General features: G+C 49.7%; 1 protein-coding gene across 3 annotated transcripts in view; it reads right to left on the bottom strand.

Moving 5' to 3' along the window:
• fus (epithelial splicing regulatory protein fusilli) overlaps window positions 1-18,487 on the bottom strand; it is a 129,822-nt gene that overhangs the window by 65,455 nt on the left and 45,880 nt on the right. For all 3 annotated transcript variants that reach the window (XM_065438133.1, XM_065438130.1, XM_065438132.1), the window contains exon 2: window positions 3,235-3,378. In XM_065438133.1, coding sequence (XP_065294205.1) covers window positions 3,235-3,378 — 144 coding nt within the window. The remainder of the gene's footprint in view (window positions 1-3,234; window positions 3,379-18,487) is intronic.

The raw sequence follows: 18,487 nt of genomic DNA, 5'->3' as shown, positions 1-18,487 counted from the left end.
CCCTCTATACAGAGACGGCTCCAGCCAAATGTACTCAGAGCGTGAACTGGTTATAGTATAATGCGGTGAGCAGGAGCACCAGCGAGGGCGCGTGCATTCAGAGCGGTGATGGTAACGTGAAACCTTCTGCAAGGTTACTCTGCATGATCGCATATAATTCTCAACGCCGCATGCCTTTCGCCGCGTGCTGGCAATAAGTAAATAAGATCACCCTTCACGTTTTACGTGCATTAAGCGGTCTTTGAGAGCGTGGACCTCTAAGAGCGACGCGAGGAAAAACAAAGCGAGCGTCGCCTTGCGTCCAGCATCCGAACAATCGTCTACTGATGGAGTGGGCGGCACCCATCTGCGTGCGATCGCAGCGGCCATGTTGCGCCGAAGCAGCCGACACCGGGTAGAAACCATTGTGCGACGCGTATAATATTGCGTTGGGCGCGCGGCAGAAGCTACAGGCGTTCGATCAGTATACACGCCTCGGGCCATAGCTATCACGCCTCGCCACAGGTACATTGCGTGCGACCCTAAACGGCGCAATGAATGGTTGAGATATTGCATAATGAGATAAGAACGAGGCTAAGATGTCGAAAGACCCGGTGCTGCCTCTGCCCCTCCTCTTATTGCCTCACGAGCTGGCTGCATTCCGGCCGTTGTTTCTTAACGCTGTTGGATAGCGGTACCAGCGCGCAACGGCAAGATATGGCTGCAGTATTTCCTTAGGAGCTGTGGTTACTGAGGTCGTACTGGAGACACGATAAAGGACTTCACAAAAGGCATGCGTATTGCAGCACTGAGGCTTTGCGGGTAATGTCGCGGTAATCAGGCCCCGTTTCCAGCAATTTGGTTCTGCAGTCACTGCGTTTCGATAGGCACCGCTGTCATGAAATCTGTGCATAACAAAATTTTGATTCACATGGGCTTCCTCCAGCGCAACGTTTATCGTTCTCTCTCTCTCTCTCGCATTTTGCTCATACAGAGCATGCAAAGCATACAACGCATACAGAGGCTCGTACAGAGCCTGTGTCGTACGTTGGGTCACACGAAAGTCATTGTATTTGCGACAAATTGCATAAACTGTTGTGCATTAGTTGGAATGAGTTTTGGATTTAAAGGAACTATACCTCTGTCCATGCACACGGAAGCCACGAAAAAGCTTGACTTTTGTCGCCGCATAGACATGCGGCCGAAAAACTAAGCGGTTGCACAGCGAATCTTTCTGTGGCAGCTCCTCCCTAAACACCATGGTGTTTAGAGAGGAGCTGCGTGCATATATATTTGCCACAGGAACCTTCACTGTGCAAGTGTGGCGGGCTCAACGACAAGGTCACAAGCCAGTGCAGGCGTTTTCGCGGGTTCTTCGCGCGTAATATTTCTGTTGTCATATGTGTGAAAGGAGTTATTTAAAAATAAAACTATTTCTATAAGCATTAATACAGCTCTGAAGAGTCATGTTGAGCTTAACGGCAAATATCCGAATATAGAGGCACTACCTCGTTTAGCGATTTTTGTTGTACATTTATCCATTACGTATTGAACGAGTTAACTGTAATAGGAACTTTTTTACACTCATTAGTAACTCGCAGAAGCATGGTATAATGACGAAACGCAACAGGTTTTTCCGCGTTGAACACTGCGGAAAGAGACGATCCACGACGTTGTCGAGGTGCGCACACAGTGTGGATAAGTGAGTTGAGCAATCCGCTGCTAGCACGTTATACCTCGCATCTTAACTATCCGAGCCATCGCGGTGCGGGCACAAGGTCGACTCTACTTCGAATTCAGAAGTGGTACAGATGTTTCTTATCGCATCACGAGAGATCCCCGTAGAACCTCCGCCTCATCCAGTGTCCCCCATTTGTCTTGAATAGCAAATGCATGGGCCATTACGATGACTGTGTTGGACTACATATGCCGAGCTTTCTTCGGTTTAACCATCCCATAGGATGGAGCACCCATTCCCTCTTCCTATTTTTTTTCTCTCTCTATTTTCCATCGAGGTATGCGCATGCCAACTGCAGCTCGCGAAGACGGAGTACAGTCTTTATTATCGCCGCTCCATTACTCGCAGGATGTCTGCGCGCTGATTGTTTCAAATGCGTGCTTCAAAATAAGCTGCGTGATCATCTATCAGCTGCGGATATTCTCGCCGAAGACTCTGGACGGCTTTTTTTTCCGGCTGTCATTTTCCTGCCTTCTGTCCCGCGCACGGGTCACGCGCGTTTTCCCGAACGGACCGGGTCCGTGTTTAACTGAGAGAAACGCATATGCAGCTGTCGTATAGTCGAAAGGAGTTTATATGTGACGCCTGATGACGCCAGCTTAACGCAAAAGAGCACAAAAGTAATAATAATAGTGTTTACACGTAATAGCCGAACTTTAGCATAGCGAGAGGCCGGCATTTTTTTCTGCAGCTGTTAACGAGCATCATCCAAATGCCTATGGCATCGCGCACGCACACACGGCACCACGATGTAATCTCGCGATCAAACTGCCGCCATCTTCGCCACTGCACTTAGCCTGGCGCGTAGAAGTGTGGCATTAGGGCGACTGCGCAAATACTAGTAATTATTGCACATTAATTCCCGAAGTGGAGTGAATGTTGTTGCGGATGGCACGGAAAGACAGTGGTTGTCGCGTGTTTTCAGGACGATGCGGTACTAGCAGTACTATATATAGAATGAGTAACGCAAGGAGACAACTTTCCCGAATGATGCATTTCTGCGGGCACAACACGCGTTGCGCAGAACGTGTGCGGCGCTGTCAGCTCGCACAGACAAATGTGTCTCCCAACAAAGGGCACGTGGTCAAGCTCGCTACATATATATAAATATATATGCGGAACGATTGAAGTGTCGCGGCAGAGCAAGAGGACCTGTGGCCTTAACGCAACGCTGGGCCTAGGCTTGTACAACTTTCACTGCTTTCTCTATTGAGTTTTTGTTTTTGCCTAAACTTGATCGCTAAATTCGGGCCTGGTAATGCGATTTGACTGTTGTGTTGATCCAATCCGGGATACGGCGAGGGTGGCGGAAGGATGAGAGGAGACGCGCGTTTTATCTGCGTATAACGCCATCCTGTACACCTTGGCGCCGTCCTGCGGGTAAGGACGCCGCGAAGTGTGCTCCGTAACCCTGACACAATGTTAGTGCAAGGTCACCAGTCCTTGCGGTGGCCTTTCTTAGCAGCCAACCAAAAAGGTCAACGTCGAGACGAAGCCGGTGTCGCATTGCGCGTTACCTGATCGATAACTTGCTCCAGGGGCACGGCGTTTTTGAGCTGTTCTTCAGAGATTCCGTACTCGGTGCGACACGATTCTGAGATGACGTTTTCGTTGACATCGCAGGAGCGTGGCTTGACCAGGTTCTGCTGCACGGCCACCACCTGCGACAGCGGAAAGTGAGACAGCGCCGCTTAGCACCAACGGCAGTCAGCTGCTGTGTGTAAGCAACAGAGAAAACTGCTATATAGGAAAGAGCGGAGAGGTCGGCTGGAGGAGCACTGATATTTCTTTTTTCTCCGGCACAGACTGTATCTGACTACGGGAATGCGTAGCCAATGTATCGCGTGTGCTCGATACGTGCAATGGCTGGCGTTCGGCGAGTAATGAACTCAGTCAGAATACGTGGCGGCGGAAAATGTGAAGTTTGAGTATGGGGTAGGCTGGCACACGTTTCTGAAACGTAGATAATGGATTATGCTTTCTGAAAACAGATATTTTGTGTATTCTATACAAGACAAAGCGCGAGTACCAGCGGCTGCATGCGCCGCCGCCTTCGCATTCCCGATACACTTTCCTGTGACATCACGAGTTATCACGTCGACTGGCCGAGCCTAGTTACAGTAACAGCGAAAGTGCCTATCATGGCGACTTTAGCAGGCACAACCTGCTGAGCAAGGACCACATATCGGCGAAAAAGAGCGCAACATTTCGTGGCGTCCCGCAATTGACGTCAGGTCGTCACGGTTCCGACCCGTAGAGATTGAGGAGAAGCCCTGATTCGGTACAATGCAACGATTCCTTTCCTCATAGGCTACATGTTCCATGTGCTATCCTTTACCACTCCGCGTCTGGCTGATTCCCCAAATTATTTGGGGGATGCTTCGCTCGGGCCAATGATGATCGAAGCACGAAAACGAATTGGGATTGTGGCCACTACACTAGTACAGCCCTTCTTTCACTTCATGACTTTTTGACTAGCTCACAGTGATTTTAAGCGTTGCCTATTGTAGCAGAGAGCTTTAGAATACAGTTCCTGTAGTGCTCATGCGCACTTGACTCCTCGGAATTGAGGGATAGCTCACCACGTTATGCTAAAGCGATGAAATGTGTGCCTTATTAAAGGGATTGCCCAATCTTTTTCACCCATCACATGTTCTATGATGGGGCATATTGGTTTATATGATGTGGCATACAGCGCGCTGCAGTTTATATTTATTTATTTATTTATTTATTTATCTATCTATCTATCTATTTATTTATTTACGTTCAGTCGCCAGAGGTGCATTATAGTAGTAGTGTTAAGACATTTTACATACGAGAAAACGGCGCAACGAAAAAAGCAAGGTGTTAACAACAACAAAGGATACAAAAAAGACAGAGCAGTTACATAACATAAATACAAGAAATGTATCACAAATATGACAAAAACGCGGTTATCTACACGAGGAAAGCAGGAAACGGTGAAAAAAAAAAGCTTCGCTCGCTTCAGCCTGTTCGTACCTAATTTTGAGGTTATGCGTAAGCCAAAGGCAACTAACTGACCAGTGGTACCTATAATTACCTATACAAAATAAACGGAGCTAAAATAGGGCACAGGATGTCCCAGCTAACGTTAGCCAAGCTTATAAAGGGGGGGGGGGGGAAGCACGGCGCGACTTACGATTATAAGACCTGTACGATATTTGGTCAGCAGGGGTTTGACGACCGAATACAGGATCGTATCTTGTACTGCGCTTTGTTTTTTTTACATTTAGCAGCTTGGTTAACGTTAGCTAGGACACCGCCCAGCACATGCAAACATTATGAATGCATCAATTTTATTATTTATTTCGAAATGAATATGTGTATATTTAGGAAGGATGGAGGGTACACTTCACAACAGCCACAGATGTAAAAAAAAAGAAAAAATTGATCCGCGAATGTTATTCTTTTCCTTGCGGCTTAATGTCACTTCCCAGTAAAGATCGCGCGCATTTCTCGTTGGAAATTTGGAACACGTTCGCAAGCCTGTGCTGCCTGCCGGCGCTCACAAGGCGTAGCGACGGACGGTGAGACGTGACGACACAGTCGGGAATACACTGTTGGAGACACGATGACGTTTCACGTTGCTCTCTTACCTTTCTAGACTTCATGAGATCACTGAGTGTTGTAGCGGTCCACTGTTCACGCGTGTTGACTGTAGAGAAGCTCACTTTGCCAAATGTATTGCGCCTTGTCGATTGGCGTTCTGCTCTGGCAATGTTGGTTTCAGTTTCAGCTTATTATCAATTCTATCACAATGATTATGTAACATATAGCATGCATAAGGGGGTTCCAAAGCCAATGACTGCAACCTGATCCTCGTTTGCAATGATATCGGCTCTACCCCAGAATACAAATTTACCACTTGCACCGATCACTATCGTACGTCGACAGTTATCTTGTATATATCGCCTTGCTTCGTCACTAGACCACATATCGGTGCCAAGAAGGAAGAAAGTGTTCTCTAATTTTCCGACGTCGTTACCGTAGAGGACGATGCCTGCCATGAACGAACGAGTGAGTGAGTGAGTGAGTGAGTGAGTGAGTGAGTGAGTGAGTGAGTGAGTGAGTGAGTGAGTGAGTGAGTGAGTGAGTGAGTGAGTGAGTGAGTGAGTGAGTGAGTGAGTGAGTGAGTGAAACCTTAGCGGGAGGGGGTTGGACCTTTAGCGTAAAAGCGGAAGTTGGGCAACCCTAACATGAATGATTTAACCTTGATTTAACCTCATGAATGATTTAACCTTAAATTAGTAGGGTCCTTCCGGACCTTAAGTTCCGCTGAGACTTCGGGAAGACAATTAAAGGCTCAATGAATGAATTTGCAATTTCTTCTGCTGCTAATTTTTAACATAAGTTTCTGGAGTCTTTAGCAGTCCAACAGTGGCTCTTCAATACACTTCTCGGTAACATCAACTCTACCAGGGTTCCCTCAAACACGCGAACCACTCGCCGCTGTCAGGATTGGGGGCTCAATCCCATCGTCCGTGGTCCTTTGCCAAGATTGGAGTACGGCATGAATTCGAAGGTAGCTGGCCCATGCCGTCGTCCAACTTATTTACGCTGAGATCGTTGATGAAGTGAAGAACTGCTTCTCAACGAGAACGAGGGAAAAGGGGTTTATTTACAGAAATTAAATCAGTCTAACATGACTGCTTGAGAAAAAGAGTATCAGTCCAACATGACTGCATGAGAGAAGTGACTCAGTCTAACATGACTGCTCAAGAGAAGTGTCCTCAGCATTCGCACAACCACAGTTTTTATACACTCGATCCGCCGGTCCTACGACGCGGCGACTGTTCGTTTACTCATCACCAACTCGCCGCTGCACTGCAGATCAGTTTACGTACACAAAGGCAACCGCGCTCTGTACACAGAGGCAACCGCGCGGGGTGCCGTTCCGGGAACTATCGGAGCCAATCGAGGGTCGCTCGTTGTTCTGCGCCACTCCGAAGCGTGAGAAGCACAAAAATACGTAGTTCCCGCGGCAGCTTGTCCATGCGTGTCAAATCAGCTCCGCGTTGGGGAACTCCGGAATCATTGTTCACACACGCCGAACTAGTCCCGTCACAATGTCGATGGGGCGGGTGGAAGGCGGCGGATTCCAGCGCAAAGGCCGCTTCTTTGAACGCCTCCCAGCTGCAGCGACGGAGAGGGAGAGGTGCGCGTCGTGTCGCCCTGTTGTAACTGTGTGGCAATCTTGTTTCGCAGCTCGCCATTCTTGACACCGCACGCGAAGGAACCGGCGTGGCCCTCCTGAGTGTTCGCCTTATCCGTCACAAATTAGCCTTGGCCTCCGAAATCTCTCTCTCTCTCTCTCTCTCTCTCTCTCCTAATCCACGTCACAGCGCGGCCCGCAGGCTGCCAAGCGCCGCGCACGCGGCCAGATGTAAGACACGAGTTTGGGAACGCCGCAGCGATGGCCCGAGAGGCGCCGATTGTCTTGGCGCGCGCGTATTGCCACACGAGGACGCCCGGCCGGCCCGAACAGACTCCGGAGAAAACTTGCTCGCGAGCAAGCAAGAAGAAAATAGGGCCAGACGGAAGGCCCGACATTCACACTGCACTCCCGTCTCTGGGCCAGTCTCAAGAGCGCCAGCTCATTTCGTAGCGACGGCCACGTGCCCCTGTCACCCCTCATGCAATGCAGGCGGAGGAGACGGCGGTGCACCATCGAGGCGACTGCATTGAGCTCCACCGGCACACGAGCCTCTTTACAGTTTCCTATCTCCCTCTCTCGTCTGCGCCGTCGCCTGTCTCTTCCAGCGAGCACGCGGAGAGCCGAGACCGTATTACGATGCAACACCGCAAACTACTCCGGCGCGCGAGATGGAGCCTTCGGTATGGCACATAGGGACGGCCGACGACGACGTCCGACGACGACGCCATGGTTTTCAAGCGCGCGCCCGCACGCGGAAATATCGAAAGGCGAGTCACGTCGTTCCGTGCAGCGATGAAAAAAGAAAAGGGGAAAAAAAAAAAGCCCCGGCCGCCTTTACAGGCGGCCGGGGCTCCGCACTCATTTTCTTATAAGTGCAGACGAGTTTCGCGGAAAGCTGGTTTATCTGGACGAAATGCAGGAAAGCGCTCGCTGAAAGGGCGTCAGCGGACCCCACCGCACAGAAATCGTCTAGCTGCTATTTGCAAGATCCGCGGAAGAGAGAGAGAGAAAGGGAATAAAAAGAAAGAAGGAGAGAGAAAGGCAATTCGTCGACGCTTGTGGCCGCCAGAGTGACGCACCTGTCGCGAGTATAGCACCACAAGGTGCGGGGAAAACGCTTTTCCTCCATGCCTTGCGCTACCGTGTTCACGTATACGCGTATTCACAGAGCAGTTCTTATACCACGGAACGGCTCGTATAAAGGAGAGGCGCCAGCTATCTTGTACGGCGTTCTTCGGAGCCGCGAGAACAACAGCACGTGGAGTTCCGTTTCGCATGCACCGGTCGACTGCTCCACGAAAGAGTCACTTTTTTTTGAGGCACGATTATCTGGTCCACTTCGGTGAAAACAAAGTAAAACGCATTAGAAATGATTTTCGTAAAGCTGCTTTATGTTTAAGCTAACCACTTGAAGAAGAAAAAAAGAACAAAGAAAAAACAGACAGGACATCGATGCGCCTGACGAGCCGCGTTGCTATTAATTTTCCGTTCAAGCAGCACGAGTGATTTTGCAGAAAAGGAGTTCGGTCCTTCTGAACGTTGAAAAATCGCACACATATGCCGCATCTGCGATATCGCGCGTGCGAGAAATCGCGAGAAATATTGTGCCATACGAAACAGACGTTATCCGCGAAAACGGACAGCCTGCGGCTGACAATAAAGTCTCGCAAACGATTTTTTTCTTTTTTTTGTAAACTCGGCCCCAGTACCGGACCACTTGACATAGATATATAGCCAGCTATATATACTGACGGTGAGCAGGTGTTCCAGTCGGACACCCTGGCGTGCTCGCGTGGACTAAGTCGCGAAATGACACTCTAAATTTCGGGGACGGTTGCACATCTTTCAAGTGACAGTATATTTGTTGCGAAGGGATCAGTTAGTCCAGGAGCCTATATATAGGGATAAACTAAAGAGGCGGCATCCATTTCCCCGTTGCGTTCGCATTAAAATATATACCTCCCACAACAATGCACATTTTCAAACCGCGCTGCATGGACGGACGTTTCTGAGAGGCTGGTAAACTCCTGCTAAACAATCTATATATTATAGGTGACAACCAATGTATAAACTCAATGGCAAATATAAGCGCCAGCCAATTACGTTCGCTCGCTGCCGTGATGCCACGGTGGAGGCGAAGTTCTTTCGCTGCATACATCGGCGTCTCTCGGAAACCGCATGCACTCTGAGGCAGTGCGGCTTTATGAGTGGAGCTTGAACTGAATTCTGGGGTGCTCTTATCCTTTCTCCGGGAAAGTTGCCTCTGCCAGACACTTCAGCTTTACTTGTTACTGTGTGCGCTTGTGTATGATCTCTGCGCGTGTATATACTGCGTATAAAGCTGTCATTTCATATGTCACCCCCGCCATCTGAAGTAGCGTGTGAGGCCGTATGATCAAGCAAACGTTTCCGGCATCCATTAAAGAGTGTTTCCCACTCTCTCTAGGTTGTCACCAAATATAGAAAACGCAGTGGCTGCAATGTCCAGAAAAAATAACAGCGAAGGAATACGTATAGGGGGCACCAAGAAAGTAAGCGCTGCATAGAGCAGTGATATCGACGAACATTCCCCGCGAGCGCTATAGTAATGATGTCGCTACAGTGACATTTTCAAGAAACGCTTCCCTATACACCCAAGACAATATGGCGTCCCGTGCCATATCGTCATCGCTCGGTCTAGGCGCATTTCTTTTTTATGGGGCGATCTTGCCGGATGAGCACGTGCTGATGATGGACGATAAGCCAGCTCGTATAATACGCATACAGACATCGCGCCTCGAGGCACCCGACCGACATCGGCAAGAAGCGCTTGCGGTTTTCGCAAGACGGATTTAGTCCTGGCACGTGCAATTGCGAGAACGCTGAGCGCGAGGATATAGATCCGGGGACCGGCGCCTGCATTCGGAAAGGTTCTCTTACGTGGGAGTGTTTGCTTATCGGCCGGCGTCCGGATATCCGCCACTTATGATAGCGATCATCGCGATAACGAGACGGTCGCCGCGGTGATGTCCAATCGCGATCGGCACTTACGTATAGCAGCCACGTTGATACGAGACCGGTGTGATTCACAGAGTTTTGTGTTAGTAAGAACTGTTCGTCACCGGCCGACGCACGTTGATCATCATCTCGCTCTATAGTGCCCTTGGTCTGCAATAGTTCTTGGGAGTTGATTGATTGACTGCTGCAATAGTTCTTCGGAGCTGATTGATTGATTGATTGATTGATTGATTGATTGATTGATTGATTGATTGATTGATTGATTGTAACAAAAGAAAGTGATGATAGCCAAAAGATGGGGAGGGGACGAGTACCCCGCTAGATAATAAATAAATAGATAATAAATAGCTGAATAATAAGTCACCATTTTACTCACAGCGTAGCTTGCTACGTGACTTAACCCTGCTTTAGTTTCGGAATTTAGACAGGTTCAACATTAAAGAAAACTTCCGAATTCGGGTTCCGGCATTTACAAGGCAGAGTTTATAAGCGATGCAGTGCCCGTGGAACATTTAGCGTGGAGCTTCTTTGCGACTCGCTGCTGAATCGTGGCCCAATCTGTCGCCCTTTGCGCGGCGGTTGCGACCGATTGTATGGGAATAAAAAATCCTGAGGAAAAAAAAAAACCTCAATTCGTGGGGCCTTTTGATGTTTGCACCCGAATCCTTGGAGATGAGGAACCAGAGACCAGGATATACAGTCGGTCACAGAACAGGTATGTCTTCGCGCCTCAAACTGTCGGTCTGTATTGTTTCGTATTGTAAGTAGAAAACCGTGCTTATACGTATATTATATGCGTAACGTACGCGTGCGCTGTTGATGGCACAATTTTTACTCCAGCGAATAGTGTGTGCACGAGTACATAGAATGTTTTAGCACGTTGGCACCTCTCACTATTGCCTCTTCCGGACGACTCCTGCGCCTGCGCTGGACGTTCGAATTAACTTGTGTGCGCAGCTCGCACGCAGATGGGCAGTAACCATAAATATAGGTATACTAGTAACGCTAGGCCATAGTGTTGCAATAGTTACACCACTTGCAACTGTTGCGAGTAAATATATATGGTGAGATTACCAAAAGCGATGACGTTGAAGGAAGCGAGGACAAAAGAGGCGCAAATTCTATCCAGGAAGAAATGAGACGACAAAAAAAAAAAAAAAACGCTGCACATCATCAGACATGCACTCGCTGTGCCGCAACATCGCAAACAGTGTCTGGCAGCAAACGATGAGAGCGGTGGTTTGTATACCACACATATATACACACCAAAATTTGAATAAGAAAGAAAGGTACGTAATCTCGTCCTCGGTGACTTCACGCATTCAAAAGCGGATGCGGCCTCTGAGTCACGTTTACGTGAATGTGACAGTGGCACATCGCATTTCTACCGCATCGTATCAGTGTGCAGAGAAAAGATTAATGACACGAAATGCAGAGAGGTCGGCCTGAGGTACACTCCTCTAGCCGGCTACTCTGCCGCCTGTGTCAACGTACACGACGGCGATGCGCTAAGAAGCCGAACAGCATTTGCCAGAGGAGGGCATAGACCAAAGAAGTGCCAGTTGGCTCACGTGGTGCACGCGAACGTTGGCGCATCGCGCATCGATGGAAATTCGAAACGGTTGCTGGCACGCACAGCTCATATCGCAAAGAGAGAGAGAGAGAGAGGGGTAAATGTCAGGCCACTGTCGTTAACTTTTTTTTTTTTTTTTGCCACTCAGTGCCGATAAAGTCGCCGGTAACATGTTGCATCTTGTTTCGGACGCCGCCGCACGAGGAGCAATTCGCCACATGTAAACGGTGCCGCGTGTAGTATTACTGTGATGCTAGGAATTGCGACACGCTGTTGCATTCATGTATACACGGCTACAGAAAAAGAGAACCAAGGCATGTAACCTGCCTCTCGGGCTTCGCGGTTGTTGGAGGAAGTATCTAGATTTCAATTTATTTATTTATTGATTTATTTATTTATTTATTTATTTATGGCGACTGTTCTGTTGTTACGAAAGGTGCCTAGGTGACTTTCAATATCTATTCCTGTAATCAGTTGGACGTTCCTGTCTCTCTTTCGTCTTTGTACATGTCCCTTTAGTAAATGCCAATTCGGCCAAGAACGAGTTATTCCGAATTACCTAGGGAAAATTGGGAAGTCCAGCGGACTAGACGCGCGGAAACAGTCCAGTGCGATCACGCATACTGCCCCGCAAGGCCCCGCGCTTCAGCACGTTTATAGCTCTCAGAATCGCGGTCCGTTTACTTCTGTTTCTACGCTCACGCGCGAACCTGTTCCAAACGTAGTATTAGCCCGAGTAATCGCTTACACCATGCGTATAGCCGTTCGCCAAGGCAATCGGCAGTCAACCGGGTGGTGAACGGCCCTGCAAGGCGTGGCGCGCAATGTCGTTCGGTTGCAAGGGAGCGCAGTCTGCAACGCTGCGCTGCTATAATGAAATATGACGAATGAGCGAAGCCGCGGCGCGTATCGTTCAAGTGCGGTCGTCGCGGCGGTCGCCAGTATTTATACCGTGCGTGCGTGCAGGTGGACGGGCTATAACACTCCCGCTATATCTGCCGTACACCCTTACGGGTAGGCGGAGCGAGCGAGAAGACGTTGCCGCCTGGTACAAACCTGGACAGGCGCGGGCGACCGCAGATCGCATTTCTTTCTTCGACGTCGCGTCAAGCAGCGCACCTTCCGCCACGCTATACGCAGTGTGACGTCTGCGACGGCGAGACGCGCGAAAACGTGCACGAGGAAAAGGAAAAGAAGAAGCGTAATAAATACGCGTGTCACGCGGCACGAGCGGGGGCCGGCCAGCACGGAAGAGCCGCGTATCCGCTTGCGTAACGCCGTCCAGCGCGCGCGCGAGGAAAAGGCGTTTTCCGCCAGCGGCCGCCAGACAGGAACCGCGCGAGGCATCTGGGCCGCGCACGCCAGGACGGGGGCCGGCGCCGGACAAGCGGTCGCCGCGCACGCCGGCCGTCCTCAATACGATAACGGGGCCCTGGCGCAGCGAAGCGCGCGCGCCCCCGCTCGTAGCCCCGAGCCGTGCACACACGACGCGTAAACGCCGCGCGCAGCTTACGAACAAAACGCGATGACTGTACGAGCGAGGAAGAAAAAACAAAAAAAAAGGTACAGTCGGAAACAGCGCCGCCTCGACCATTAAATACGTCACGGTGCACACACGCACACTTACACCGCGGCCCGGTTGTAAGGCGAACGAGAAATTTGGGGGGATGCAACCGGATTTCGTGAGCGGCGAATGCAATAGACCCCTCCTTCCTTGCCCTCCTGTCCTCCGCGAAGGCTGCCTTTTTTTCGCGTCTTCTTTTTCGCCACTGCGAGGCACGTGGTCTTCCACGTAGCATGCAGTGCGCGGTCTACAAGTCTCTTTCCCTTTAACGACTTCTCTGGTCATAAAGACGGCACACGGTGCTCGCGCTTAATAAGGCCGACCTGCATGCGTACGACCGGAAGGCTCTCCGCATCTGAATGTCGGACAACACACGCACGCACACACCATAGATGGAAGGAACATTGGAAGACATAGTGGTCGCATCCTCAGTTGCGCGCATAACGTGACGCACGGAGGTGTTACGTTGAAGTATACTTCAACGGCGGCATTTATTATAGCGAGCTGCCTGTGTGCGCAACACACACAACGTGCAAGAACTATTCACATCAAGGAGACAACCGCACCAGCATCGAGACGAGAAGGGCTTTTTTCAAATAACACCTCAGCGAACATGTTCTTGACATTGGTTTGTAAACTGCATCGTCCAAATAACACGTCGCAGATGGAATCAAAAGAGGCGCGCGGACAGGAGGATACTAAGCTGTAGCAACGAACCTGAGAGCAGAGGAAAGGATGCGCCAGTCATCGTGGGGTATAGCCTACAGGGCATTCCGGAGACGCCGCTATAGCCCCGACCATCGCCATTTCCTAACCCGTCCCTGCGTGTACGCAACAAGTGCGGTCGACATCAAACGCGTTATACGAGCAGGCTATACCTTACGTTTGACGATAACGTGCAGTAAGCAGGAATGCGCATCAACAGGCTTATACAAGAACAGACCCGAGCACTGCAACTGCACAGCACGTGGTCCGTGTACCACGCAAACCCAGTTCGCTCGGCCAACACGTGGCGGCTGTCATTGCAATGCGAGACCACGAACGCACCAAACGCAAGGTCGAACACGGGCGCCTTTTTTCTGTTCACTTCCTCGGCCGATGGCTGCACAGGATTCGACCGTGAGCGATGCCGGTGCGTAGCCTCGCTGCAGTTCCTGTAACGCCACGTTAGCAGACGTGCCTGTGGGCGCTGTATACTAGGCACCAGACGTAGCAGCCTTTCGTCCTTGAGAAGTCGCAGTGCACACGAAACCTTTCTACCAGGCTCTGTGCGAAGCGGCAGCCGCTTTTCCTCGTCCTCCATTGCTTCCTTTAATTCATGCAGTGCGCGTACATGCCTACTTGCTGCGTGTCTCCGTCAACCCTTGTCGTGCGGAGAATAAGACGATTCGCTTCGTTTATTTAACTGCATTCGAGCTTTTCCAACAGCAGTGAACTGGACAGACGCGCTGGTTCCATTACAAAGAAACGAAGAAGGAGACAAAAATAAGCACGGCGCACGCAGTGCGTGATGTGCACCGTTCTACAAGTACAATAAATGAAGAAAATACCAATATCGAGGGCTCAAACTATGGAGCTGCTCGCACGAACTCGCGAATTCAGCTCAAGAAACGACCCCCAGCTGGCTTGGCTGCCGCACCGTGCCGGCTGACCTCCGTACAGCCCGCAGGTCGAGCGCCGCAGCTTACGACTCGCGCCGCCATCACCGGGTTGTCCAGCTGCGCAGAACTCGGGGTCCTTTCGAACAGCTGGTACGTCGCTGCCGATTTCCACGGCCGCTGCTTTCGGCGGGATAAAGAAAACAAACAGACGTGGCCGATAGTGGCTACACACAATCAGGGACCGACTCGCAGACGACGACTGGAACCGCGCGTGCCCTCTGCAGTCCGCACAGCTATCACCGCATACGGGCGAGTATGTACGGTGAAGTCTGTCGCACAGGTGCACACGGGCCTCGCCACCCTAGCACGTGGCGGCGGCTTGTGCGGTTGGTGAACGATACGCACGCGCTGTCGGGTTCTTTCGAGGTGACTAGGCATAAGAACACATGTCGCTTATGATCGGGGCGGGGGACAGCAAAAGAGCAATTTCCGTATTCGAAAGCTAACTATATGATTTAGATACTCTGACTATTTGCGATAAACCGGCGTTTCCGGCTTAATTGTAGTTACTATATAGACCATTTCGCTGTTTACAAACAGAGGCCCTGGACGGCTCTCCCGGGTTTTGCCCAGTCACATATAGCCCGCCAGATTTTGCGGTCGAGAAGGACAAGGGCAAGCAGAAATAGTGCGCCAGAGAAGAATCCCGCAGATAACCAATACTTTTCCCTGCAGCTTGTCATAATTCTGTACAAGTCAGTTTTGCCGTATAGGTTACACAACAAATATGCATGCGTATTTGTGGTTGAGGCATGATGTTCATTTCGTTTATTTGAAAACGCAAGGATAGACTCCCCGTACGTTGAACTTACATGAAAACGTTTTTTTTTTCTTTCCTGGCAACGTACATTGTTAGGAAGTAGGCAACCGGAAGTTTCTTGGGGCCGCGCAGGCTCATTGCTACCAGGGCGCGTACGAAAGTGTCTGCATAGCATGTGCCCTCAGCTAACGTGGAATTATCTCGAGATTTTAAGTTCTTGCATATCCTTTGTCGCGGCCATTTTAATACGTCGTATTTACTTTACCAATCCACGAGACCAACAGAGTCATTTATTAAGGACGTGTAATAAGCTCGGCCGCCAATCACCAAGCCGTGTCGTCGCTTACAGGTTTATGTTTCTCCACTTAGAGTGCGTGTCATGATGTAACAAGTTACCAGGTATTGGTGTAACGTGCATAATGATAGCGCCCAAGATATTCACTTTTTGTGGCCAATGCACCTAACGCTTTCCGTGGTCACCTGTGACATTATACACTTGATTAATGTGATCATCATGTTGTTGTTTTTTTCGTTTCGGGTCGAACGAACGTTCACATCTATTATACTGTACGCCAGCTCCGTCGCTGAAAGCACTGGTGGTACGTTCAAATAAATAAAAACTAAATATCCTAAAGCCGAAAGGTACAAGACGCAGGGTTGTGTTGGTTGTGTTCAACAACGAAGTATATCTGAGATGCAACCCTTATTGCAACATACTGAATATAATGTTCAGCGACAGTCCCTGGCGTCATAGCGCACCTTGACACTAGACCATTGTCCCTCGAAACGATTTTCACATGCAGCCGACAGAAGACATCGCAGCTGAAGGCGACGGAGGGACTACGGTTTTTGAAAAAGACAGGATTGGGCAAGCGGCCGTGACAGTGATATCACGTACCGCGCAAGAGTGATGGACTCTGACTGACGATGTGTATGCTGTGCTATGTGCTCTCTCTCTATCCCTTTCCCATCTTTCATCCCCCCCATCCCGCTCCCCATGTGTAGGGTAGCAAACCGGTTAAGCTAAACTGGTCAACCTCCCTGCCTTTCCTTCTCCACTTTTTCCTTCCTTCCTTGATACCTATCCCAGCCGCGGCGGCCGCATTCCGATGGGCGCGAAATGCAAAAACGCTCTTGTACTTAGATTTAGGTGCAAGTTAAAGAAATCCTAGGTGGTCAAAATTAATCCGGAGTCCCCCAATACGGCGTGCCTCGTAATCAGACTGTGGTGTCGCTTAAAGCCGCAGAATTAATTTTTTTTAACATAGTGATACCTTCAGGCAGACACATCCGGATATGGACTCGATGATGCAGGTCAGTTACCAACTGCCTATATATATATACGTATAACTGCCCATGGAAACGCATAACGACAAGTGATTGAGTTAACGGCTTTGAACGTACAACCTGGTATTACCGTCGCATAAGTGAAAATATCCCCTCTGGCAGAAGTCGTTTCTGATGAGAAAACGTTACAAACGAATTTCGTTGCCACGAGACTATCGTGGAGCAGGCAGAACTGCGCAGCTCACCCGATGCTCAAAGTGACGCATGCGTATACACATTTACGGGACGTCGAGTATTCAAGCTATTAAACTGGGAAGGTTTAGGAGTAAGGATCGACGGCGAATACCTCAGCAACCTTCGGTTTGCCGATGACATTGTTCTATTCAGCAACAACGCTGCAGACGAGTTACAACAAATGATTGAGGACCTTAACAGAGAGAATGTAAGAGTGGGGTTGAAGATTAATATGCAGAAGACAAAGATCATGATGAATAACCGGGCAAGGGAACAAGAGTTCAGGACCGCAAGTCAGCCTGCAGAGTCTGCGAAGGAGTACGTTTACCTAGGTCAACTAATCACAGAGAACCCGGACCATGAGAAGGAAATTCACAGAAGAATAAAAATGGGTTCGATCGCATATGGCAGACATCGTGAGCTCCTGACTGAAAGCTTACCGTTATCATTGAAAAGGAAGGTGTACAATCAGTGCATTTTACCGGTCTGACCTATGGGTCAGAGACTTGGAGACTCACAAAGAAGCTTCAGAACAAGTTAAGGACCGCGCAAAGAGCAATGAAACGAAGAATTCTAGGCATAACTTTAAGAGACAGAAAAAGAGCGCTTCGGATCAGAGAACAAACGGGTATAGACGATATTCTGATTGACAAGAGAAAGAAAATGGCGCTGGGCAGGTCATGTAATGTGCAGGTTAGATAACTGTTGGACCATTAGGGTGACAGAATGGGTACCAAGAGAAGGGAAACGCAGTCGAGGACGGCAGAAGACTAGGTGGAGCGATGAAATTAGGAAACTCGCGGGCTCTAGTTGGAATCGGTTGGCGCAGGACAGGAGTAACTGGAGATCGCAGGGAGAGGCCTTCGTCCTGCAGTGGACAGAAAATATGATGAATGAATGAATATGGAATTCAGGTTCATTAAAATTTGTTCCAGTTTCGATCCCCGTAAAGAAAAGTAATTTACACCCCCACCCCCACCCCCACGCATCCTATTCATATACGCGTCTCTTCAAAACATAATTCACGGCATGACGAAACGCAACAGTTAGCATGTGTTAAAGGACCATTACCTAGCGCGTGTACGTACATACCAAAACAATGATGTAAGGCAGGCATTAACACAGGGCGGGCTAATACCATCTATTCGAATCGCCACATGCAATTTCGAACGACCGCCTTCTGCCTGCCCTATAGGCCCGACTTCCGGGACCCTTCGTCGCCAGCCCTGATGAGAGTGGAAAGGAAACTCGTCTTAGAGAATGTTTGTCATTCAGCTAAGAATGCTTCGCACAGGTAATGCTCCTCTCTAAATGCAGCAGGGCGTGTGCATATAAGCTCGCGAAGTTCCTGGCCATTTATGCGTCCATTTGTAACGCCGCTGACCTGGAGAGAGTGCTTGTTATTGCAGTCAAGGTGCTTAAATACATACCTTAGCAAATACATTAGTTCTAATTAGCTATTTAGGCGTCGCCTTGCCGCCGCAGGTTACGAAACCCGCGGTGTTTCGAGAGCGCTGG

This window comes from Dermacentor albipictus, chromosome 1, assembly GCF_038994185.2.
Source record: "Dermacentor albipictus isolate Rhodes 1998 colony chromosome 1, USDA_Dalb.pri_finalv2, whole genome shotgun sequence".
Taxonomy (NCBI): Eukaryota; Metazoa; Arthropoda; class Arachnida; order Ixodida; family Ixodidae; genus Dermacentor; species Dermacentor albipictus.
The sequence above is the reverse complement of the archived record's forward strand: the minus strand, read 5'-3'. Positions and strand labels throughout refer to the sequence as shown.